Below are 18,704 nucleotides of genomic sequence, written 5' to 3' on the forward strand. Positions count from 1 at the left end.
GTGTGGCATTCCCTTTTTCCTTCTTACTTACTAAAATTATAATCACCTTTACTTCGAAGGTGAAGTATAGACTCTATGTGTGGCACGACCCTAAGGAGCTTACCTAAAAGGTACTGCCATATAGATTTAGGGCAGGCTATGCTTGAGTCTTAAGACTTGGGCGTGGTCTCGAGTCATGACACACCTTGTGTGGTCACACCTCTTAGACTTGACCCCAAGAGTTGCGAGACTTGGCACAGTCTAGGATCCTAGTCTATTTTTGGAGTGACCTGGGAGCGCTTAGCCCACTTGACTATCACGTGGGGGTCAAGTGGGCTATTCTGCTTGTTGCTTGTACAAGAAAAGCGGAACGATAGTGTGAGCTTGAGGAAGATGGGTTGTTGTTGGTCAATCCTACCTTTGATGCGAAAAAAAAGACTTGTGTGTGTTCGTATTTCTTACAAAGCAACAACAATGCCAAGTCAAGTGAAAGGCCTACGCATGGTGTGCCTCTTACTTTACTGTTCATAGGTGAGCTTTTGAAAGTCACATCTTTGTGATCTAGAGAGGCTTGTAAGCTTCTAGCTTTAGGAATTGTGGAGTGACTAAAACTCTTCTTGCCCATTAAAATATTCATCGCCATTAGTGCCCAGTAGCACATGCTTTTGTGTTTATCTCCACCTATTGACCATTAAAATATTCATCAAAATATTCATCGCCATTAGTGCCCAATAGCACATGCTTTTGTGTTTATCTCCACCTATTGACCTCATATGAACATTTTGAACGTTTCGTGGGGAATGGTATCTCGCTCTCCCTCTCTCGCTTAAAAAAATTTCTGATTCTGATGATCATCGGGAGAGGAAGACAGGTTTTAAAAATACCCATATTTTTATTTATCCGAATTTCGAAAATAGGATATTGACACCGGCAGTTGAAAGATTCATTGGTCATCAGGAGAGACGAAAATACCCGCCTTTTTTTGCTTATGTGAAATGGGACTTTTACGCGGTATGATGGGAATATTCACTGCTCAGTGCTCTCACTCTACCGGCGTATAGAATTGACTGATTCATGAGGAGAGAGGAAAATGGCAATTCGTAAATTCGAAATAAGATTTTACAGCCCTCTCTCTCTCTCTCTCTCTCTCCAATGTTCATCAGAAATTCAGAGGAAATGCTCTCTCTCTCTCTCTCTCTTCAATGTTCATATTTCAGAAGAAATAGTCTCTCTCGAGAGGAGATATGTCTTTCACGAATGCGACAGATGAAATGGTCAACTTCCCCCCCTTCTCTCTCTCTCTCTCTCTCGACTCGGTGCTTCTTCTCCTCCTACACAAGCCTCAGATTAGCCTTTACATGTGTGCACAATTCCAAAGCGCGTCCCCGCTCCGTCACATTTCATTCATTTTGATTCATTGCCCACCTCATATTTCATCGTCCATTCGTTCATTCATTCAGATATACAATCCCTCCCTCCCCTCCCTCCCCAGCGGCACTATGTCCTTGAGCTAATAATTGTCGTACTGTTCCGTCGAAAGCAAAATCTCTAATTTTTGACCAAGACAGCTAACATCAGTATAACATAAGTTGCCCAGAGTAACTCCCTATTTGCACCAGGCTCTGTATCTCCTCTCGGAAGATCTCTCTGTTTTTTGCCTTCTTCCAAGAAGCGCGCGCGCGCGCACACACACACACAACGGGCACATGAGCGGTAGGCTTCCAATTCGATAGCAGGTTGTCGCTCCTATTGTAAATAGGGTGTCGGGCACATGTTGGGTGGCTGCCTATCGGTGGTCAGCTGATTCCCTTGTTGGGTCCTCTCTCTCTCTCTCTCTCTCTCTGTGCCATACTGCATATTGGGCTTGGTGCAAAACTCATTTTGGCTCAGTTGATTCCCTTGTTGGGTCCTATCAAGTACCAGTGAAAAACAGGGGATTGCCGATCGCATCAGTTGATTCCGTTGTTGGGTCCTATCAAGTAACAACCTTCATATTTTGGGCAACTGCAAATGTAAGAATTTGCATTTGGGCTCATTTCCATACAAGTGAACTGTTCGTTTGAGAGGATTTGCTGTTGGGTTCCTTGAGCAACAGGGGCTATTTCTCGGGACCCTGCAAAGCTTGAGTGTCTGTTACAAACAGACGTAGGTACACTCAAAACATCTCATCTATCAATCGGAAGATTAGATTCCGATCACTGTGATCACTATCTGAATAAGGAGGAGAGGCAGAAGACGCCGTACTATCCAGATGATACAGGATGCAGGCAAGCCTGCAGCAATTTCGTATTCCGTGGTCAATATGAGGTTGCTTCTCCTCATTTTAGGTGCTTTCTTCGTCCTCACAGGGGCTCAGCCCTCCCCGAGTGTGTCTTCGCTACCTCCTGCATGCAACAATTTGTTTACAAGCAACGAGGATCGGCAATCATGTGAAAGAGCACTGTACCAGAGCATTCAATTCACTTTGGATGACTACACACAGAGATTTGCTGGCCTGTTCAGATTTTGTGTGCACGATCCGTAAGCACATCTCTTTAGCTCATCATTCACATGAAGTAATCATACACATATTCAGCAGGTGAATCAAAAATCTGCAACTTTCTGCATGAGTGTCTCTTTGACAAGATTAATTTGGACGTTCTCAGGGTCCGGGAAAGAAATGCCGCTTTCGATTTCAGTTCAGATCTCAGCTTCTTGAGTGTATGCGCAATAGATACAAATGGTCAGTTCTCATTTCCTGCTTTGCTTCCAGGGTTCCTTTAACTACAATCTATCAGTGAAACTTCTATGAACGACTTCAGAGGGTGATTCATTAGGTGCCATTGTTAATGCTGGAAATGTGGGTAGTCCATTGATGGTAGTAAGGGTGGGAATGCACAAGTTTCAAGTGACATAGTCTGGAAGTTCATATACTTTTCTCTCTCTGCTTGGTGGATCCACATAAGATCCTGGAAGAAGGGCATAACACTTGGACAAAGAAAGTAGTAGGAAATTGTAGGAGAGGGGAGTTGACGAAACTTCATCTTGTCTGTGGCAAGATGAAATGAGCTAATACACACAACGATGGAAGTCTTAGTTTTGATGAGATGATGCCTGACCGACTGACTGGATCCTCCCTCTTTTGAATGTGGCATGGTTAAAGAACACAGCGCACAAAAGAAGCTTCAGGGAAAGTGCATATTTATCTACATGAAAAACGGAGTGCACATTAAGAGGCCAGAACTGTGATGCATGCAATGTCTGTAGAATGTTAAACTGTTGCAGCATCCGAATCTCATGTGTAATTAAGAAGCTTAGAAAGCATTTGAAGAATATCAGTTGTGATTAATGCTAATGGCAGTATTTCTTTTGAACGACTTGCAGGGGCCATTTTGGACCGTATGTGCAGTGGGGGTGAAATCAAAGCTTATATAGATTCATTGGTAGATCTCATTCACAGTACTCAAACTGGAACAGCAGCTTCACCTTTGTCAAATATCAATTGCAACCAGACCCACTGGAGTCAAGGTTGTGAGCATGGTTGGTCTAGGGCTTTGCAAGTTAGCACCCCCCAGATGAGTGATCTTTATCAGAATACTAGTCTAATACCTGTGCGCAACGACATTGCTGCCCCTTGCTGTGACGGTTTCTTTTGTCCTCGAGGATTATCATGCATGATTCGTAAGTCTCTTGAGAAATAAGCATGTCTTGGATGTCGTGTCAGGTTTTCAAAGTCATATGTGAGCACATTTATTTGCACTACGCCTCTGACAATATTCAGTTAAACTGTTTACATCTGTTGGAATTTGCAGCTTGCCCTTTAGGAGCACAATGTCGAAAAGCTACTCCTCAAGCAGGCCTATGTTCTCCGTATGTGCTCATTTTATTGGTGTAGATTCCAGGTTTAAGTGTTAAGTGATTTCTTTGAAGCTTTTGAAGGCTTGAACCTTATGTGACAACAATTGAGTACATAATTTGGCAAGATTACTTATGTCATTCACTAGGCAAATTATCCAAGAAAGTAGAGGAGAAGTGGCATGCTTGAAGCTATTTTGTGGGATAACATCTAAATAATAGTCAAGGCATCTTTAATACAGACTGAGTAGGGCCTAATCTTTGCATGCCATCAGCATATATTTATGCATACTGATCACACAAACGTCTGTTGTGTTAGGCTGTACAGATTAAGTATTGTTACGTCCTTGGACATCTGGACGGGAGCTAGTAGGATTGGTCACTTTATGACCACTGTGACCATTGCTTCTAGCACCCATCTGGATGTCCAAGGATGTAACGAATATCCCACAGAACATCTATACATGGGGCTAAGATGTGCTGAGCCATACTGCAGCATCTTATTCCTCCTGACTACAAGAAGAGGAAGTAGTGGGAATCTTTCAAGTGGAAGGACAATGAAGAGTGGACTTCTCTTCACTTGCTTTACCAATTTCTACATCATTTATTTTTTCTTATTGATTAACATAAGTGTAATGGTCACATTTGTGCATAGTTTGTTTGATTTCATTTATGCAAATGTGGGGCACAGTGGAGTGTGTGAAGTTGAGAATGACCTTGAGAAGTGCGGAGCGGTGGGGGGAGGGTGGCAGCATTAGTCAGAAGAGTTGTCAAGGGAGGCCCAGAGCCCAGTGGGGAAGGGTCTCATATGATGTCAAAGAGGAGCACACGAAGCTGCAACCAAATAACACAGGTGTCGTATGCAAGCTAGATGCTCACCATCATCTCGAGTGCCCTCTCAACAGAAGCAGACTGGCAAGGGTTTGGAGGTTTGATGGTCAAAGGGGTGATAGTGACTCGGCAGCATAGAATAGCACCACACAATTTTAGGGACAGTTCAACGTTCAGTATCTGAATCCATGATTGTGGCCTCATCATGGTTTCATGGGTCCTAGAGCTACCTCAATTTGAGAGAACACCCTGTGAATTTTTTCTTGGTTGGTCGTCATATGGCTCACAGAATTAAGAATGTGTGTCAGATCATTGATGTAGAGCTTGATCTCTGTCAGGTATGTGGGCTGTGGATTGCTCTTCAATGTCATGCCCACTGCCTAGCCCTTAGTGACGGAAACAAGTAGGAGTTGGCAGTGGCAGCTATGGTAGAGGATCAATAGAACTATAGAACTAGGTGCGTGCCTATAAGGTAGATCTCCTTGTCCACTTTGTCAAGGGTTACATGTGTCTATCTAGAATGAACCCCAGCAAAGCTTTGTTTTGCATTTCCCGCCAGTAGTTTATGAATTGGTGGTTTTCTAGTGTTTAAGGAGCTATTGCTCACCATCATCTCGAGTGCCCTCTCAACAGAAGCAGACTGGCAAGGGTTTGGAGGTTTGATGGTCAAAGGGGTGATAGTGACTCGGCAGCATAGAATAGCACCACACAATTTTAGGGACAGTTCAAGGTTCAGTATCTGAATCCATGATTGTGGGCTCATCATGGTTTCATGGGTCCTAGAGCTACCTCAATTTGAGAGAACACTCTGTGAATTTTTTCTTGGGTGGTCGTCATATGGCTCACAGAATTAAGAATGTGTGTCAGATCATTGATGTAGAGCTTGATCTCTGTCAGGTATGTGGGCTGTGGATTGCTCTTCAATGTCATGCCCACTGCCTAGCCCTTAGTGACGGAAACAAGTAGGAGTTGGCAGTGGCAGCTATGGTAGAGGATCAATAGAACTATAGAACTAGGTGCGTGCCTATAAGGTAGATCTCCTTGTCCGCTTTGTCAAGGGTTACATGTGTCTATCTAGAATGGACCCCAGCAAAGCTTTGTTTTGCATTTCCCGCCAGTAGTTTATGAATTGGTGGTTTTCTAGTGTTTAAGGAGCTATTGCTGTTTCAATCAAAGGCTTTGTTGGGACATTTTGCTGATGGTGTTTTGATTATCTCAATTGCTTTGACAAGTGTTGTCACAGGATGTGGTATCTTGGAGTATCGAGAGGGTATTCTTGCCATGTATTTGTTGGCGTTCACCTTTCACAAATTTCGGAGATAAGAATATTTGTGGTGGTTCTATCTGGGTTATTCTTTCTAGCATTAAGGATGGATGTTCTTTAGGCTTCTCTGCAGGAGTGTACCTATGCTACATTGCTGTTCCAGCCACCCAGACTGCTGCATTTTCAGCTTCTAGCCTCACTTGTGCTGTAGTTCTGCTGTCCACTTTCATTGCTTTGCAGCCAAACATCTTCACATTGCTCTGTTTGGCCTCAACATCCTTCATCCTCTTCAGCACAGCTAGAATTTGGTCTTCTCCAACTGCTGCGATGCTGGTCTACTCATTTCACATCAGATTCTGTATCATTGAGCATCAATCACAAGTGTTTTGCTGCAGTTGGGATCTGGAGGATGACATTCTCCCTTAGCCCGTTCCATGAGAGATGATGGCTGTTGGACAGCCCTCCACTCCTTGAGCATCCACCATATCACACCTCTTATACTTGGTTTGTTAATTGAGATTACATTCAGCATTCTTCTTTCATCTCCTTCTTCATTTGTGTTTCATTTGAATTCATTGTGTTAGTTGTGTTCATACACTGTTTTCTTTGAGAACCCTAGCATATCACGAGTCCTCACATGGTATTAAAGCTTGTATAGCTCATAGAATAAAAATTTGATTTCCTCACACCTCCTTCATTGTAGGGTCATTGAGGACAAGGATTGCTATGCAATTAAGCTCCATTGTCCATTCAGCTTTTTGCTATCTACCTAGAGGAGCAATGCTAGTGTGGCCATTGCCCACTCTTTCGGCTAATATCCTCCTACCCCACCCTAAACCCTACACACACTCAAGTATGCATTGTGTGTTTTGAATGCTTTCACCAACTCATGCAATGATGGCATTTCTAAAGGAAAGCCCATACTTGTTTGTGGTTATTAGAGAAAGTTGGGACATCTTTGCTTCATGTCATTTCTTTTGAACTTGTATTGTCTTTCCTTCATGGAATACCCAAAAGGTTTTTCTCAACGATACATTTTGGATCCACGAGGGGGACTTGCAGGTATGTGGCTTGACAAATCATCTTTGTGACTTAATGATATCTTTTTTTGTTATTGCAGATACAATTACCAGGTAACCCCAGGTATGAACTACACATGTGGTGGGGCAAACCTTTGGGCAGATCTTGACAATTCCAATGGGACCTTTTGTCCAGCAGGTTCTTTTTGTCCTTCTACAAGTGATGTTCATCATTGTGACAAGGGGTAATCTTTCAAGATACTGTGCTGTCACTCTGCATTATTGTCCTCAGTAACCTTCTGCAGATGATCTCTAATGCTGATTCTGTATTCTTAACAGATATTTTTGTAGGCAAGGATCAACAACAGAAAGCAGTAAGCCATTGCTTCAGTTTGAGCTTGTCAAATCTTGGAATCAAATAATTAAAATACCATGGAGGGATGTAGTGAAAATCAAGTTCTTTGGTTTCTGCAGAGTGTTTTCAGTTGACATCATGCGATTCCCAAGCAACAACTCAGCATATCCAGACATATGGCCTCATGATAATTGTACTGCTACACTCAATCCTTCTATTATCTGTTTGTAAATTAGTGGATATATTGCATTTTTTGTGTTGTGCTTTTGCCTAATAATGCTTGTTGGTGACATTCAGAAGTGATTTGTCTTAAAGCCTTACTAGATGGTGGGATGTTTCTAGGGGATCCAATGGCCTACACTTCAAGCAGGAAAATGTTGGGGTTTTGGTGAGAGGTGCACGTATTACTGTGTGGATGAATCTCCCACCAATTCTCCAAGCATTTTTTATCTTGGAGCTGTTTGTAGGAATCCTGCTGAACCTTCTACTAGTGTGTGCTTAATACTTTTTTTCTCATGGCTCATGACACGATTTCTCATGTGCAGGTGGGATTGGCTACCATTTTGCTACTTGTGTATAACTGCTCGGATCAAGTTATGCATATCCGGGAGAAGCGCAAAATGAAGACCCGAGAGAGAGCAGCACGGCAAGTGAGGGAGCACTTTAATGCTCTTGAGCACTGGAGGTTTGCAGTGGATGCAGCAAAGAGGCTTAGTCGTTCCTTCTCTAGACGACAATCAAGGAGGTATGAGGAAATGCAAGTTTTGGCACCTTCCAATGTTCCACGCTCCAATGAGTCCTTTTCAACATTTGGTACCATTCATGAAGACTCCTCATATAATGGAAGAACTGAACCTTTGACTGAGAGAAGAAGCGAACCTTACTACCGTGACCGGCCTGTTGAGGAAGATCTGTATCAGCCCATTGAAGTGCCCCCTGTGCAAATTCAAGGCTTAAATGGCCAGGCGTCTACTACCAGCAAACCTAAATTCCCTAAAACCACTACCCAAATTCTAAGATATGCATATGGCCAAATAGAGCGAGAGAAAGCCATACAAAATAAACGCATGGATTGGAGTGATGTGCTTATTCAAACAAGCCTAAATCAGGGAGGAATTCACAAGCGTATGAAGATAGAAATAACCTTCACAGATCTTTCTCTTTATCTTAAAGGAAGTGGCAAAAAAATTCTTTGCAATGTGACGGGGAAATTATCACCAGGACGTGTGACAGCTGTAATGGGACCATCAGGTGCTGGTAAGACCACATTTTTAAATGCTTTGGCAGGCAAGGCTCATAGCAGTACCACTACTGGTTCAGTCTTAATCAATGGGAGGCCAGACCCTATTAAGTGTTATAGGAAGATTATTGGATTTGTACCACAAGATGATATAGTTCATGGAGATCTGACAGTGGAGGAGAATCTCTGGTTCAGTGCACGGTACAGGTATCCTTCATTCTATCAAACTGGCCTGATCCTACATGTCTGTACTTGTGTCTGCGTATACTTCTGTTTCCATATATGACCTTACTGCATTCCTGTTATGCATGTGTCTTTACTTTGAGACTTTGCTTGTTTGCAATTTATTTGGGATGTTTCTATCAACTATTAATGAACTAATGATTTTTTAAATATCTTCATTGCATTACATGTAGTTCCACAAAATTGTGACGCAGAAGTTTGAGTAGAGACACTTGCCCTTAAACATCTTGACGATCTTCAGTAAAACCTGGTCAAGAAACTTCAGAGATGGAAATCAACTCTCTAGTAATGACCTTGGTATATGACCTAGTATCTGTATCTAATTTAGTCTGCCAAAAAAACACAAGCCAGTTCTGTTTAGGGATAACATGTAGGATCATTGTATGCATGCCATTCTTTATGGATGGATTTAAATACAATGCACAAGGTTGGCTCCTTACTGAAAACAGCATATGCTTAGTACAAAGGGGAAGAAAGTACATGAAGAAGTTAAGCATTTGTTATTTGTCTTGTTGTCCATTACTTGCAGGGATTTTGTTTCAGCAGTTGTTTATTGTACTTTCTTCAAACAAAATCTCTGCAATAAATGTGAATCAGTAATGATAATCCATGTCAGTGCGTCAGATGATTCTACGGTGAAATATTGATCACAGATGTTCAAACACAGTTTTTTAGTCTAGGGATCTTTTTTGAAAGTTTAAAATAGGCATTTCATACATTACAGAACAAGTTTTCTAATCTTATGAATCGCGTTTCCTAACCTTATGAAACATGTTTCCTAGAAACTATGAAGGAAGAGTCACTCCTGAGTTAAGCCACTAGGGGGTTCGTCCGATACTCACAAGGATATTATAGAGCAATGTGAAGCCTAACAAAAAGCTTTCTGTGGCCTTGTCAAAGAGGGCACTTAAGGATCGCCTTTACCTTGCTTGGTTCCATGTGAACAATACCAAGCCAAAGAATACTCCCAAATTTGTAGATTCCTCAATTGTACGTGTATAGCCACTGCCTCATTGGCAATCCATTGCCAATGATCAACTGCTCTTTATACATCTATTGAGAAAAATAGTACCAACATCTAAATTTCCATAATGGGGCTGGCTCATCACATAGTCGAAGGTCTTTGGGGCATTGTATATAACACCATCACCAGAAACTGGCAATGCAAAAAATACAAGCATTAAGTGTCAATGATCTTGCCAATGACTCTGCTCATGAAAGCATGGAAGCAGGTCATTGAGTGCAAAATTTTCTTCAGTTATAGCTTGTTTGAGGTGCAAGAGACTCATAAAATATACATACCAAAATGATGAAGTCACCTAAGGTAGAATGGCTAACTTGGATTGTTTTCCTTTTTCTACCTCTAGTAGATTCTTTACTTGTCTTTCGAGCTGGTCTAGATGCTTGTGACCAGTACAATTAAGAGCTTGGCAAGCGGCTTGGTGTGCATTTCCACTTTCATCCCCTTGCCCACTCTTTGAGTGCCAGCTCTCCTCTTTTATCATCATCTTCATCATTTTCTCTTCATTGGACTGCTCTCCTACTGTTGGAGGCTGCCACACTCATCTGCTGCATGTGTTTCTTGTCTCTCTGCACCATTGCCAGGCTGCTAGTATCATTGTCAACATCTCTTCTTCATCAGCCATCATCATGTTAGATATGCTCAATGCCCCACCCTCATAAAGTGCCACCAATGATCTATGGTGCTCAAAGTTTTAAGGCCCCCATTATAAGGAGAAGCCATGTGTGAGCATGGACATTGGGTGGGTCCTGACTTGTATGTCAGATGAGGTCTATGTGACCGGATAACAAAAAGGTGACCTTTGTGGATCTAGCCTTTGGGTTAGATAGAGTAGTTGTGCTGGTAGCAACTCGAGTCACAATGCATTGAGTTGCGGGGTATAGGAGTTATCAGGGACCCGTATTTTGGGGTTGGGAGCCGCGAAAGCGGCCTTTGGTTGGGGGGTCTCAGGTGGGCTAGTAGCCCATTGATAGGGGTTCAAGAGCAACGCCCTTAGCCCGATGGTAAAGAGAATATTCCATGGAATATTCGTTGGTGGACTGGGGAAGGTCCATAATATAGTTGGATATGCCGAGCTGACTATCTTCTCGGGCTATAAAAGGAAGACAGGCTATCATCAATCTATCTTTTACCTAGTCAGAGTTCTTCCAGCTACCCTAAGCTCTTCGCCTATCATGTGTTTGGATCGCCATCTAAGCGTCATAGTGGAAGTGTACGGGTAGACAGAACCATCTTTGTATTAGTCCGTTTGAAATTAAAGCAGTCTTTGTTTTTCTCATATTTATTGTGTGTTCTCTACTCCTTGCTTAGATTCTGTCCGCTGTGCCGTGCAATTTCTACATGGTATTAGAGCCTAGGAGGCTTTGAGGAGTGAAGAGTATGCGAGAGGCAAGGGCTTTAACAACGAAGAGAAGAAATATCGTCTATTGCATCAAGTAGCAATGCTGGCATATCAAGTGGTGGTATTACTGTACTGACAATTCAAACGTCCATTAACCTTCAACGAAGGCAAGTTAGATGGTACAAACTATACTTTGTGCAAGTTTAAAATCATAACTATCCTTGATTTTTATGAGCTTTTGGAGATGGTGTTGGAGACTGATCCAAAACGACAACCCACCCCCGACCCATCAAATTCGACTATTATAATTCCTTTAAATGCAGATATTCTACGAGCTTGGAAACAAAGGAACGTAGATGCACTATGCGCCTTAGTTACAAGCTGTTATGACAGTGTTTTGACCTTGATTTAGCATATAGCCAAGGTATCAGAGGCTTGGAACATACTGAGGAGTTAGTACAAAGCGCAAAGTCAAACAATGATTCAAAACTTGGAGAATCAACTAGTAGTAGAGAAGTTTGTTGAAGGAGAGATAGCTAAGGCATTCATTACTTGGATCAAGAATTTGCGTGATCAGATAGCTAGTGTTGAGATACAAAAGACTAGTGAGGAGCTAGCTCGGAGGTGTCTTTGGATTTGTGTATCAAAGTTTAATGGATTGTTTGGTAACTGCCCTAAACACTCAGAAGATCCCGAGCTTTGACGTTTGAGGAATTTTGTGCACTACTAATGGAGGAGTTGAGGCTTAAAGCCCGAGAAGGTAGCAGTAGTGGAGATGCTGCATTCTCTGCCAATGCGAAAGGCAAAGGTGGTTCCTCTACGAACAGTGACAAAAAGAAGAGGGTGGTAAGAAAAAGTTTCAAGGAGAGTGTATCTACTGCAAGAAATCCAATTGCAGATTGCCTTGTCAAGAAGGTAGATGAAAAGAATGGCACCGTCAAGACTAAAGGAAAGGAGACAACCAATATAGTTGAAAGCAGAGTTGGAGTTATTCATGGTGACCATTGAGAAAGTGTGTTCCTCGGTGTAAGAAATATCTAACACTAACTCATGGGTATTGGATAGCGGCGTCTCTTGTCATATGATGAAGAAGAAATGTTTATATAGTTCTATGAAGCCTCTACAAGAATTCATCATTGTGACGGTTGGGAATAATGCTAAATTCCCTGATGAGGGCGCAAGTACTATTTCCTTTGTTACTGCAAATGGTGAACTCAAGAATCTTTTAAATGTGTTGTATGTTCTAGAGATGAATAGAAATCTGCTTTTTGTTGCTTCTATAATTGATCCAGGCCATGAGGTGAGATTCACTAAGATAGGTGCAGAAATTGTCGACAATGTTGGCAAAGTTATCTGCAAAGAAGAAAGGAGGAACAACCTGTATGAGCTAAGTGCTCTTACAGCCATGAGGTGAGATTTACTAACATAGGTGCAGAAATTATCGACAGTATTGGAAAAGTTATTGCCAAAGAAGAAAAGAGGAACAATATGTATGAGCTAAGTGCTCTTACAACCACCACTGGTGTGGGCACAAGTAAACTTTGGCATGAAAGATTTGGTCACATTGGTTTTGCAGTGTTGAAGGAGATACATAAGTAAGGTATGGTTGTTCACCTATACGGAGTTACTAAAACAAAGAAACCATGTGAACTTGTATGATGGACAAGCAATAGAGAAATGCATTTCCATAAGAAAGTCAGAATAGAGCAAAGGCTCCTCTAGAGTTGGTGTATGCTGACTTGTGTGGTAAAATGCCTACAAAAGCCTTGGGAGGATCTTCTTATTGTATATTGATTGTCGATGATTGCAGTAGGAAGATGTGGGTGTACTTTCTTCATGATAAGACTCAAGCTTTTGGTAAGTTTAAAGAATGTCTAAAGCTTGTTAAGAATGAAACAAGGCAAAGTGTGAAGAAGTTTAGAACAGATGGTGGTGGTGAGTTCAACTCAAACGAGTTTGAAGACTTTTGCAAGAGCAAAGGGATTAAGCATCAATTGACAATTCCTCATTCACCTCAGCAGAATGGCGTTGTTAAACTCCAAAATCGCATCATTGTGGAAATGGCAAGGTGCATACTTAAGGGCAAGGGATTGCCTAACCAGTTTTGGGTAGAAGCTGTTAATACTATAGTCTACATTCTTAATTGGAATTACACAAAGGCTCTTAAGGAAAAAACTTCTCATGAAGCCTATTGTGGTAAGAAACCATTTGTCTCACATTTTAGAACTTTGGTTGTGAATGTTATGCACATGTTCCAAAGAATAAGAGAAACAAGTTAAATCCAAAAAGCACAAAATATATATTCTTGGGTTATAGTGATGAGCAAAATGCTTACAAATTGTATGACCAAGAGGCAAAGATCATAGTGAGCCGTGATGTGGTGTTCAAGGAGCAACCGCATACTGCGGAGGAGGAGAATATAAGTTCTTGCACTTTATCATCCGGTGAAGAAGTAGTCCACTATGAACCTATCCCAAGAGCTGTCTACTCTCAAGGAGGAGGAAGCATTGTCTTCGGATGATGATGACAAAGTTTACCAACATGCAACAATCACAACACTGGAAAAGCCATTGCCACGATGGGTGAAGCAACTCTATGATCATAGTAATTCTATGCCTATTACAGTTGAAGAAAAAGTAGATAGACCAAGAAGGTCTCTGAGAATAGAGGAGCAAAGAAAAGCTTTTGCTCACATAGTTAATATGGCCTTGATGGTGGCTGATATTATGAGAAAAGTAAAGGAGCTAGCAGACTTGAAATAAGCACTTGCTGATTCAACATGGAGAGTAGCTATGCAAGTTGAGTGTGACGACATAATGAAAAATGATACTTGGGAGTTAGTGGATCGGCCAGAAAAGAGGAAGATTATTGGCACCAAGTGGATTTGGAAGGTAAAGTACAAAGTTGATGGCAGCTTAGAAAAGTATAAATCTAGATTAGTTGCACATGGATTTTCATAGATTGAAGGATTTGATTTTCAAGAATCATTTGCTTCAACTGCTAAAATGACTACTATTTTCACAGTTTTTGCAATGGCTGCTCATAAGAAGTGGCTAGTTTATCAAATGGATATTAAATTAGCATTCTTAAATGGTGACCTCAAAGAGGAGGTGTACGTGGCTTAGCCACAAGGGTTTGAGGCTCCTCATTCTAAGAACAAAGGTTGTAAGCTGAAGAAGGCATTGTATGGGCTGAAACAAGCCCCTAGAACATGGTACCAACGGATAGATAAATTCTTTCTAGGTTTGAAGTTAAAAAGATGTGCCTCAGATGCTAACTTGTATGTTTACAGGAATAGTGAAAAATTTGTAGTGATTATCCTATATGTGGATGACCTTCTTATTACAGGTGAGTGTAAAGATATGATCCATCAGACTTGAAAGGCTTTGAGCTTTGAGTTTGAAATGATAGACTTGGGCTTGTTGTACTATTATTTGGGGATTAAAGTGTGGGATATGTCTAGTAAAATCTTCATCTCTCAAAAGGAATATGCATGGGAGATCTTAAAAGTATTTGGCATGATCGAGTGTAAGGAGATAGCTACACCTATGGAGGTCAATGTGAAGTTATTACAAGTGACTATAAAGATATGATCCATCAGACTTCAAAGGCTTTGAGCTCTGAGTTTGAAATGACAAACTTGGGCTTGTTGCACTATTGTTTGGGGAATGAAGTCTAGAAAGTGCCTGGCAAAATCTTTAACTCTAAAAAAAAATATGTATGGGAGATTTTAAAAGCATTTGGCATGACGGAGTGTAAGGAGGTAGCTACATCTATGGAGGTCAATGTGAAGTTATTCATTGAGGATACACCAGTACTAGTAGATATTGGGAGGTACAGGAGGTTGATTGATAGCCTCATCTACTTGTGTACCACCAGGCCAGATATCAGTTTTGTTGTTGGTGTTTTGAGCAGGTTCTCAAACAAACCAAGAGAAAGTCATTGGAAAGCTGGGATGCAGGTGCTCAGATACTTGAAGGGAACTCTTGACTATGGTATCACATATAGTTCCGGAAGTACTCTTATGGGAAATTATGACTCAGATTGGGTAGGTGATAGTGATTTCAAGAAATCAGTTTCTGGATATTGTCTCTCTTTAGATTTAGGAAATTTCTCTTGGATTAGTAAGAAGCAACCAACTGTAGCATTGTCTTTTACCAAAGTAGAGTACAAGGCAGCTCGCTTTTTTGCATGTGAAGCATTATGGTTAAGGAGGATTCTATGGCATATGTGAGTACAGAATGAAGATTCAACAATGCTAAGATGTGACAATCACAGTCTCATCATCATTGCTAAGAATCTAGTTTTTCATGCACACACCACACGCATTAAGATCCAGTATCACTATGTGCGTGACTTGATTGAGGATAGGATAGTAGAGCTGGTCTACTATCCAATGAAGGAAAATTGAATAGATAACTTTACCAAAGCTCTTACAAAGGATCTCCTTCGAATTCATCTTTAGAGACTCAGCATTGGGCAAAATGTAATTCACTTCGGGTGGATATTGAGGGGGGGTGTTAGATATGCTCAATGCCCCAGCCTCATAAGGTGCCACCAATGATCCATGGTGCTCAAAGTTGTAAGGCCCCCATTATGAGGAGAAGCCATGTGTGAGCACAGACATTGGGTGGGTCCTGACTTGTATGTCAGATGAGGTCTATGCGATCGGATAACAAAAAGATGACCTTTGTGGATCTAGTCTTTAGGTTAGATAGAGTAGTTGTGCTGGTAGCAATTTGAGTCAAAATGCATCGAGTTGCGGGGTGTGGGAGTTATCAGGGATCCCTATTTTGGGGTTTGGGGGTGGCGAAAGCGGCCCCTAGTAGCTGGGGGGTCTTAGGTGGGCTAGCGGCCCCCCTAACGGGGATTCACGAGCAGTACCCCTGGCTCGACGGTAAAGGGAATATTCCCTGGCCGACTAGGGAAGGTTCATAATATGGTTGGACATGCCGACCAGACTACCTTCCCGGGCTATAAAAGGAAGGCCCCTCTAAAGCCATCGTCAATCTATGTTTCACCCAGTCAGAGTTCTTATAGTTACCCTAAGCTCTTTGCCTATCATCTATCTGGATGACCATCTAACGCTTCATAGTGGAAGCACACGGGTGGACAAAGCCATCTTTGTATCAGTTTGTTTGAAATTACAGCAGTCTCTGTGTGTTCTCTACTCCTTGCTCAGATTCTATCTGCTGTGCCGTGTAATTTCTACACATCAGGGCTTGCTGTTGTGTGTATTTTCTGCCGCTTCAGTGCCATATCAGCAGTCACGACTCCCCTCACCTGTAGGGACTGCTCCAGCTTGTCATCTACCTTCCTAGCTGCTGCATTTTGCAGATCAGCCTGCTGCCCTGCTGGTTCAAGAGCTCCCACTGTTGCTTGAACTTTGCACTGCACCTGGACAGCCTCTGTCCACAGTGGACTGCTGTGTTTTGCTATCCTCAGATCTTCCTCAGACCCCTGACATTCTTTGTCATTGAAATTGGTAGTTTGCTGCACTCCGGATCCATTCTTGGAGGATGACACTCTGCAACACTCTCTGTTAGCCTACTCCCATGAGAGAGAGTGGCTTTTGAACAGCCTCCACTCCTTGAGCACTCGCTTGTATTCATAGTTGCCAGGAGTTTTGGAAACAGGGAAATAGAGGTATGTTTTGGAGTTGTGAAATGGAGTTTCAGCCTCAGTTTGAAATGGCAAAATGGGGAAACATGAACCCAAAAATATGAATCTGAGTCAGATAAATATAGAAATACAAATACATATGAACCTGAAACCAACAAAAAAGAAAAAACAACAAAATGGCAACTATGGTTATGTCTCTACCCTCATTCATTCTTCATTCATTTCAGCATTCGTATTCTTCTTCTTCATTTGCGTTCCTGCCTGAATTCGCTATGTGTTAGTTGTGTTCATTCACTCTGTGTTTTCTTTGCAATCCCTAGTGTATCCTCACAAGATCCAAACTAAGGGATTGCCATTCTGGATCTAAAATTAGAATTTATAAACTGCTGCACATAAATGAGAGGAACTAAGTAGTCCTTGTGCATCAACCATTTTACTTGCATTAGAATACAAAGGCAAGCATAATGTAAGCTAGTTGGAGGCTCAACTTTGGAGGTATGTGTAAATTGATTGTGGAGCCTAGGGTTGCCAAGGATGGCATCCACATGCTTCAAAGGGGCTAGATGTGGTTGATACCTCTTGTATCCACCTATAAACAACTCCCCTTGTTGGATCTTCGAAATTTACAAATTTGTAGGGTCCGTCCTCCCTAGAAAGTGTAGCTTGCCTATTGGTCAAAATCTTTCTCTTTTTGGACCAAAGGAGGTGGCCATTTATATTACAATATAAATGACATGGTAGTACAAGGGTTCAACAACCAGCTGAGTTTGAACCCAGAGTAGAAAGGTAACTCAGCAATACTGGAACTACATCACATAGGTACAAGGCCTCCTATGGTGGCTTAGTTTGGATAGGGAGTAGCCAAGGCAAGGAAAGTACAGCTCCATTGGGGGTGCCATACTGTAACATAAAGAATACACTATATTATCCCCAAGTGTGAAGGAACATCTTTTTGAGCTATTGCTAGTGCCACAATTCTCCTTGAAGCCACTCCCAGTGTCCTTGAAGTGATGAATAGTATGATATTAGAGCTCAGAAAGGGTGGTGTATATGGTAGGGCATTTGCCACCGAAGATCCTATGAGAATGGGCCTTGCAGACATGCCATCTTGCAAAGTAGTCTGAACTTCAGTACAAACTTGTAATATGCTAGATTGGGGACATCCAGCAAATAGAATGCTGCAATCTATCATACCCAAGTTCCAAAACATTTACCTTTTTGCCAAGCTGTGGGTGAGGCTACGGGTCAGGATAACTGAAGCGGTTGTGCAGGATGTAGAAGGAGCAGGGGGGTGTTGACAATTTGGGAAGATTGGGATTTTATTTCTTGGGATGATCCTTCTTGTTGTGGCTGTGCTTTCAGTGTTTGGAAGCAGTAAGCTCCTTCAAATGTCACCTTCTCAAGCAAAACACAAAAAACTGCATTCCTAGCTAGAAGTGTGGGGGGCTTTGCTCCTTGTTCAGTGCACGCGTCTTTCTGATTGATTGTCTTCCTTGGACTGAGGCTGGATTTTAAATGGGTTTAGATCTTAATTGGCCTTTTCGTCATTGTTCAAGATGCAGACATCTGCTAAATTTTGTGGCAGAATATGTGAACTGACCACTGAAGGTGAAAATAAGGCAATAGATGAAACACATCATATTGATCTGTAGTACGTCAAACAGATGGAGAATTGCTCTTTGAATCCAGTTTCACTCCAGAGTAATAATACAAGGTCTTTGATGCATTTTTGTAGTGCTCTAAGTACTCTCATTCAATCTCTCTCTACATAGTTGGTGAGTGCAAAATCTTGCAAATTGAGAACCATCAAAACTAGTGTTATTATCAGCGCTTCTCATTAGCAGTTTAGGATGGCCTAAGCAGTGCAGATATGTTGTTGGCACCCAATGTTCAGAAGAGCCACAGAGGTGGAGTCGCCCCAAACTTGAAGGGTTAGAGTGGGTTCCACTAGCCT

General features: G+C 41.8%; 1 protein-coding gene across 2 annotated transcripts in view; it reads left to right on the forward strand.

The window, feature by feature from the left end:
* The first annotated feature begins 1,329 nt into the window (after positions 1-1,329).
* The window catches only part of LOC148016335 (ABC transporter G family member 28-like), a 32,093-nt gene continuing 14,718 nt past the window's right edge, over positions 1,330-18,704 (forward strand). The window contains exons 1-8 of one of the 2 annotated variants that reach the window (XM_087664672.1): positions 1,330-2,499; positions 2,625-2,701; positions 3,343-3,639; positions 3,771-3,828; positions 7,029-7,172; positions 7,267-7,301; positions 7,402-7,475; positions 7,828-8,729. In XM_087664672.1, the coding sequence (XP_087520798.1) occupies positions 2,231-2,499; positions 2,625-2,701; positions 3,343-3,639; positions 3,771-3,828; positions 7,029-7,172; positions 7,267-7,301; positions 7,402-7,475; positions 7,828-8,729 (1,856 nt within the window). In that variant the 5' untranslated portion in view covers positions 1,330-2,230. The remainder of the gene's footprint in view (positions 2,500-2,624; positions 2,702-3,342; positions 3,640-3,770; positions 3,829-7,028; positions 7,173-7,266; positions 7,302-7,401; positions 7,476-7,827; positions 8,730-18,704) is intronic. The other variant, XM_087664671.1, reaches the window with a different exon arrangement.

The sequence above is a fragment of the Lygodium microphyllum genome, chromosome 23, assembly GCF_053477565.2.
Source record: "Lygodium microphyllum isolate KBCC chromosome 23, Lygodium_microphyllum_v1.1.10, whole genome shotgun sequence".
Taxonomy (NCBI): domain Eukaryota; kingdom Viridiplantae; phylum Streptophyta; class Polypodiopsida; order Schizaeales; family Lygodiaceae; genus Lygodium; species Lygodium microphyllum.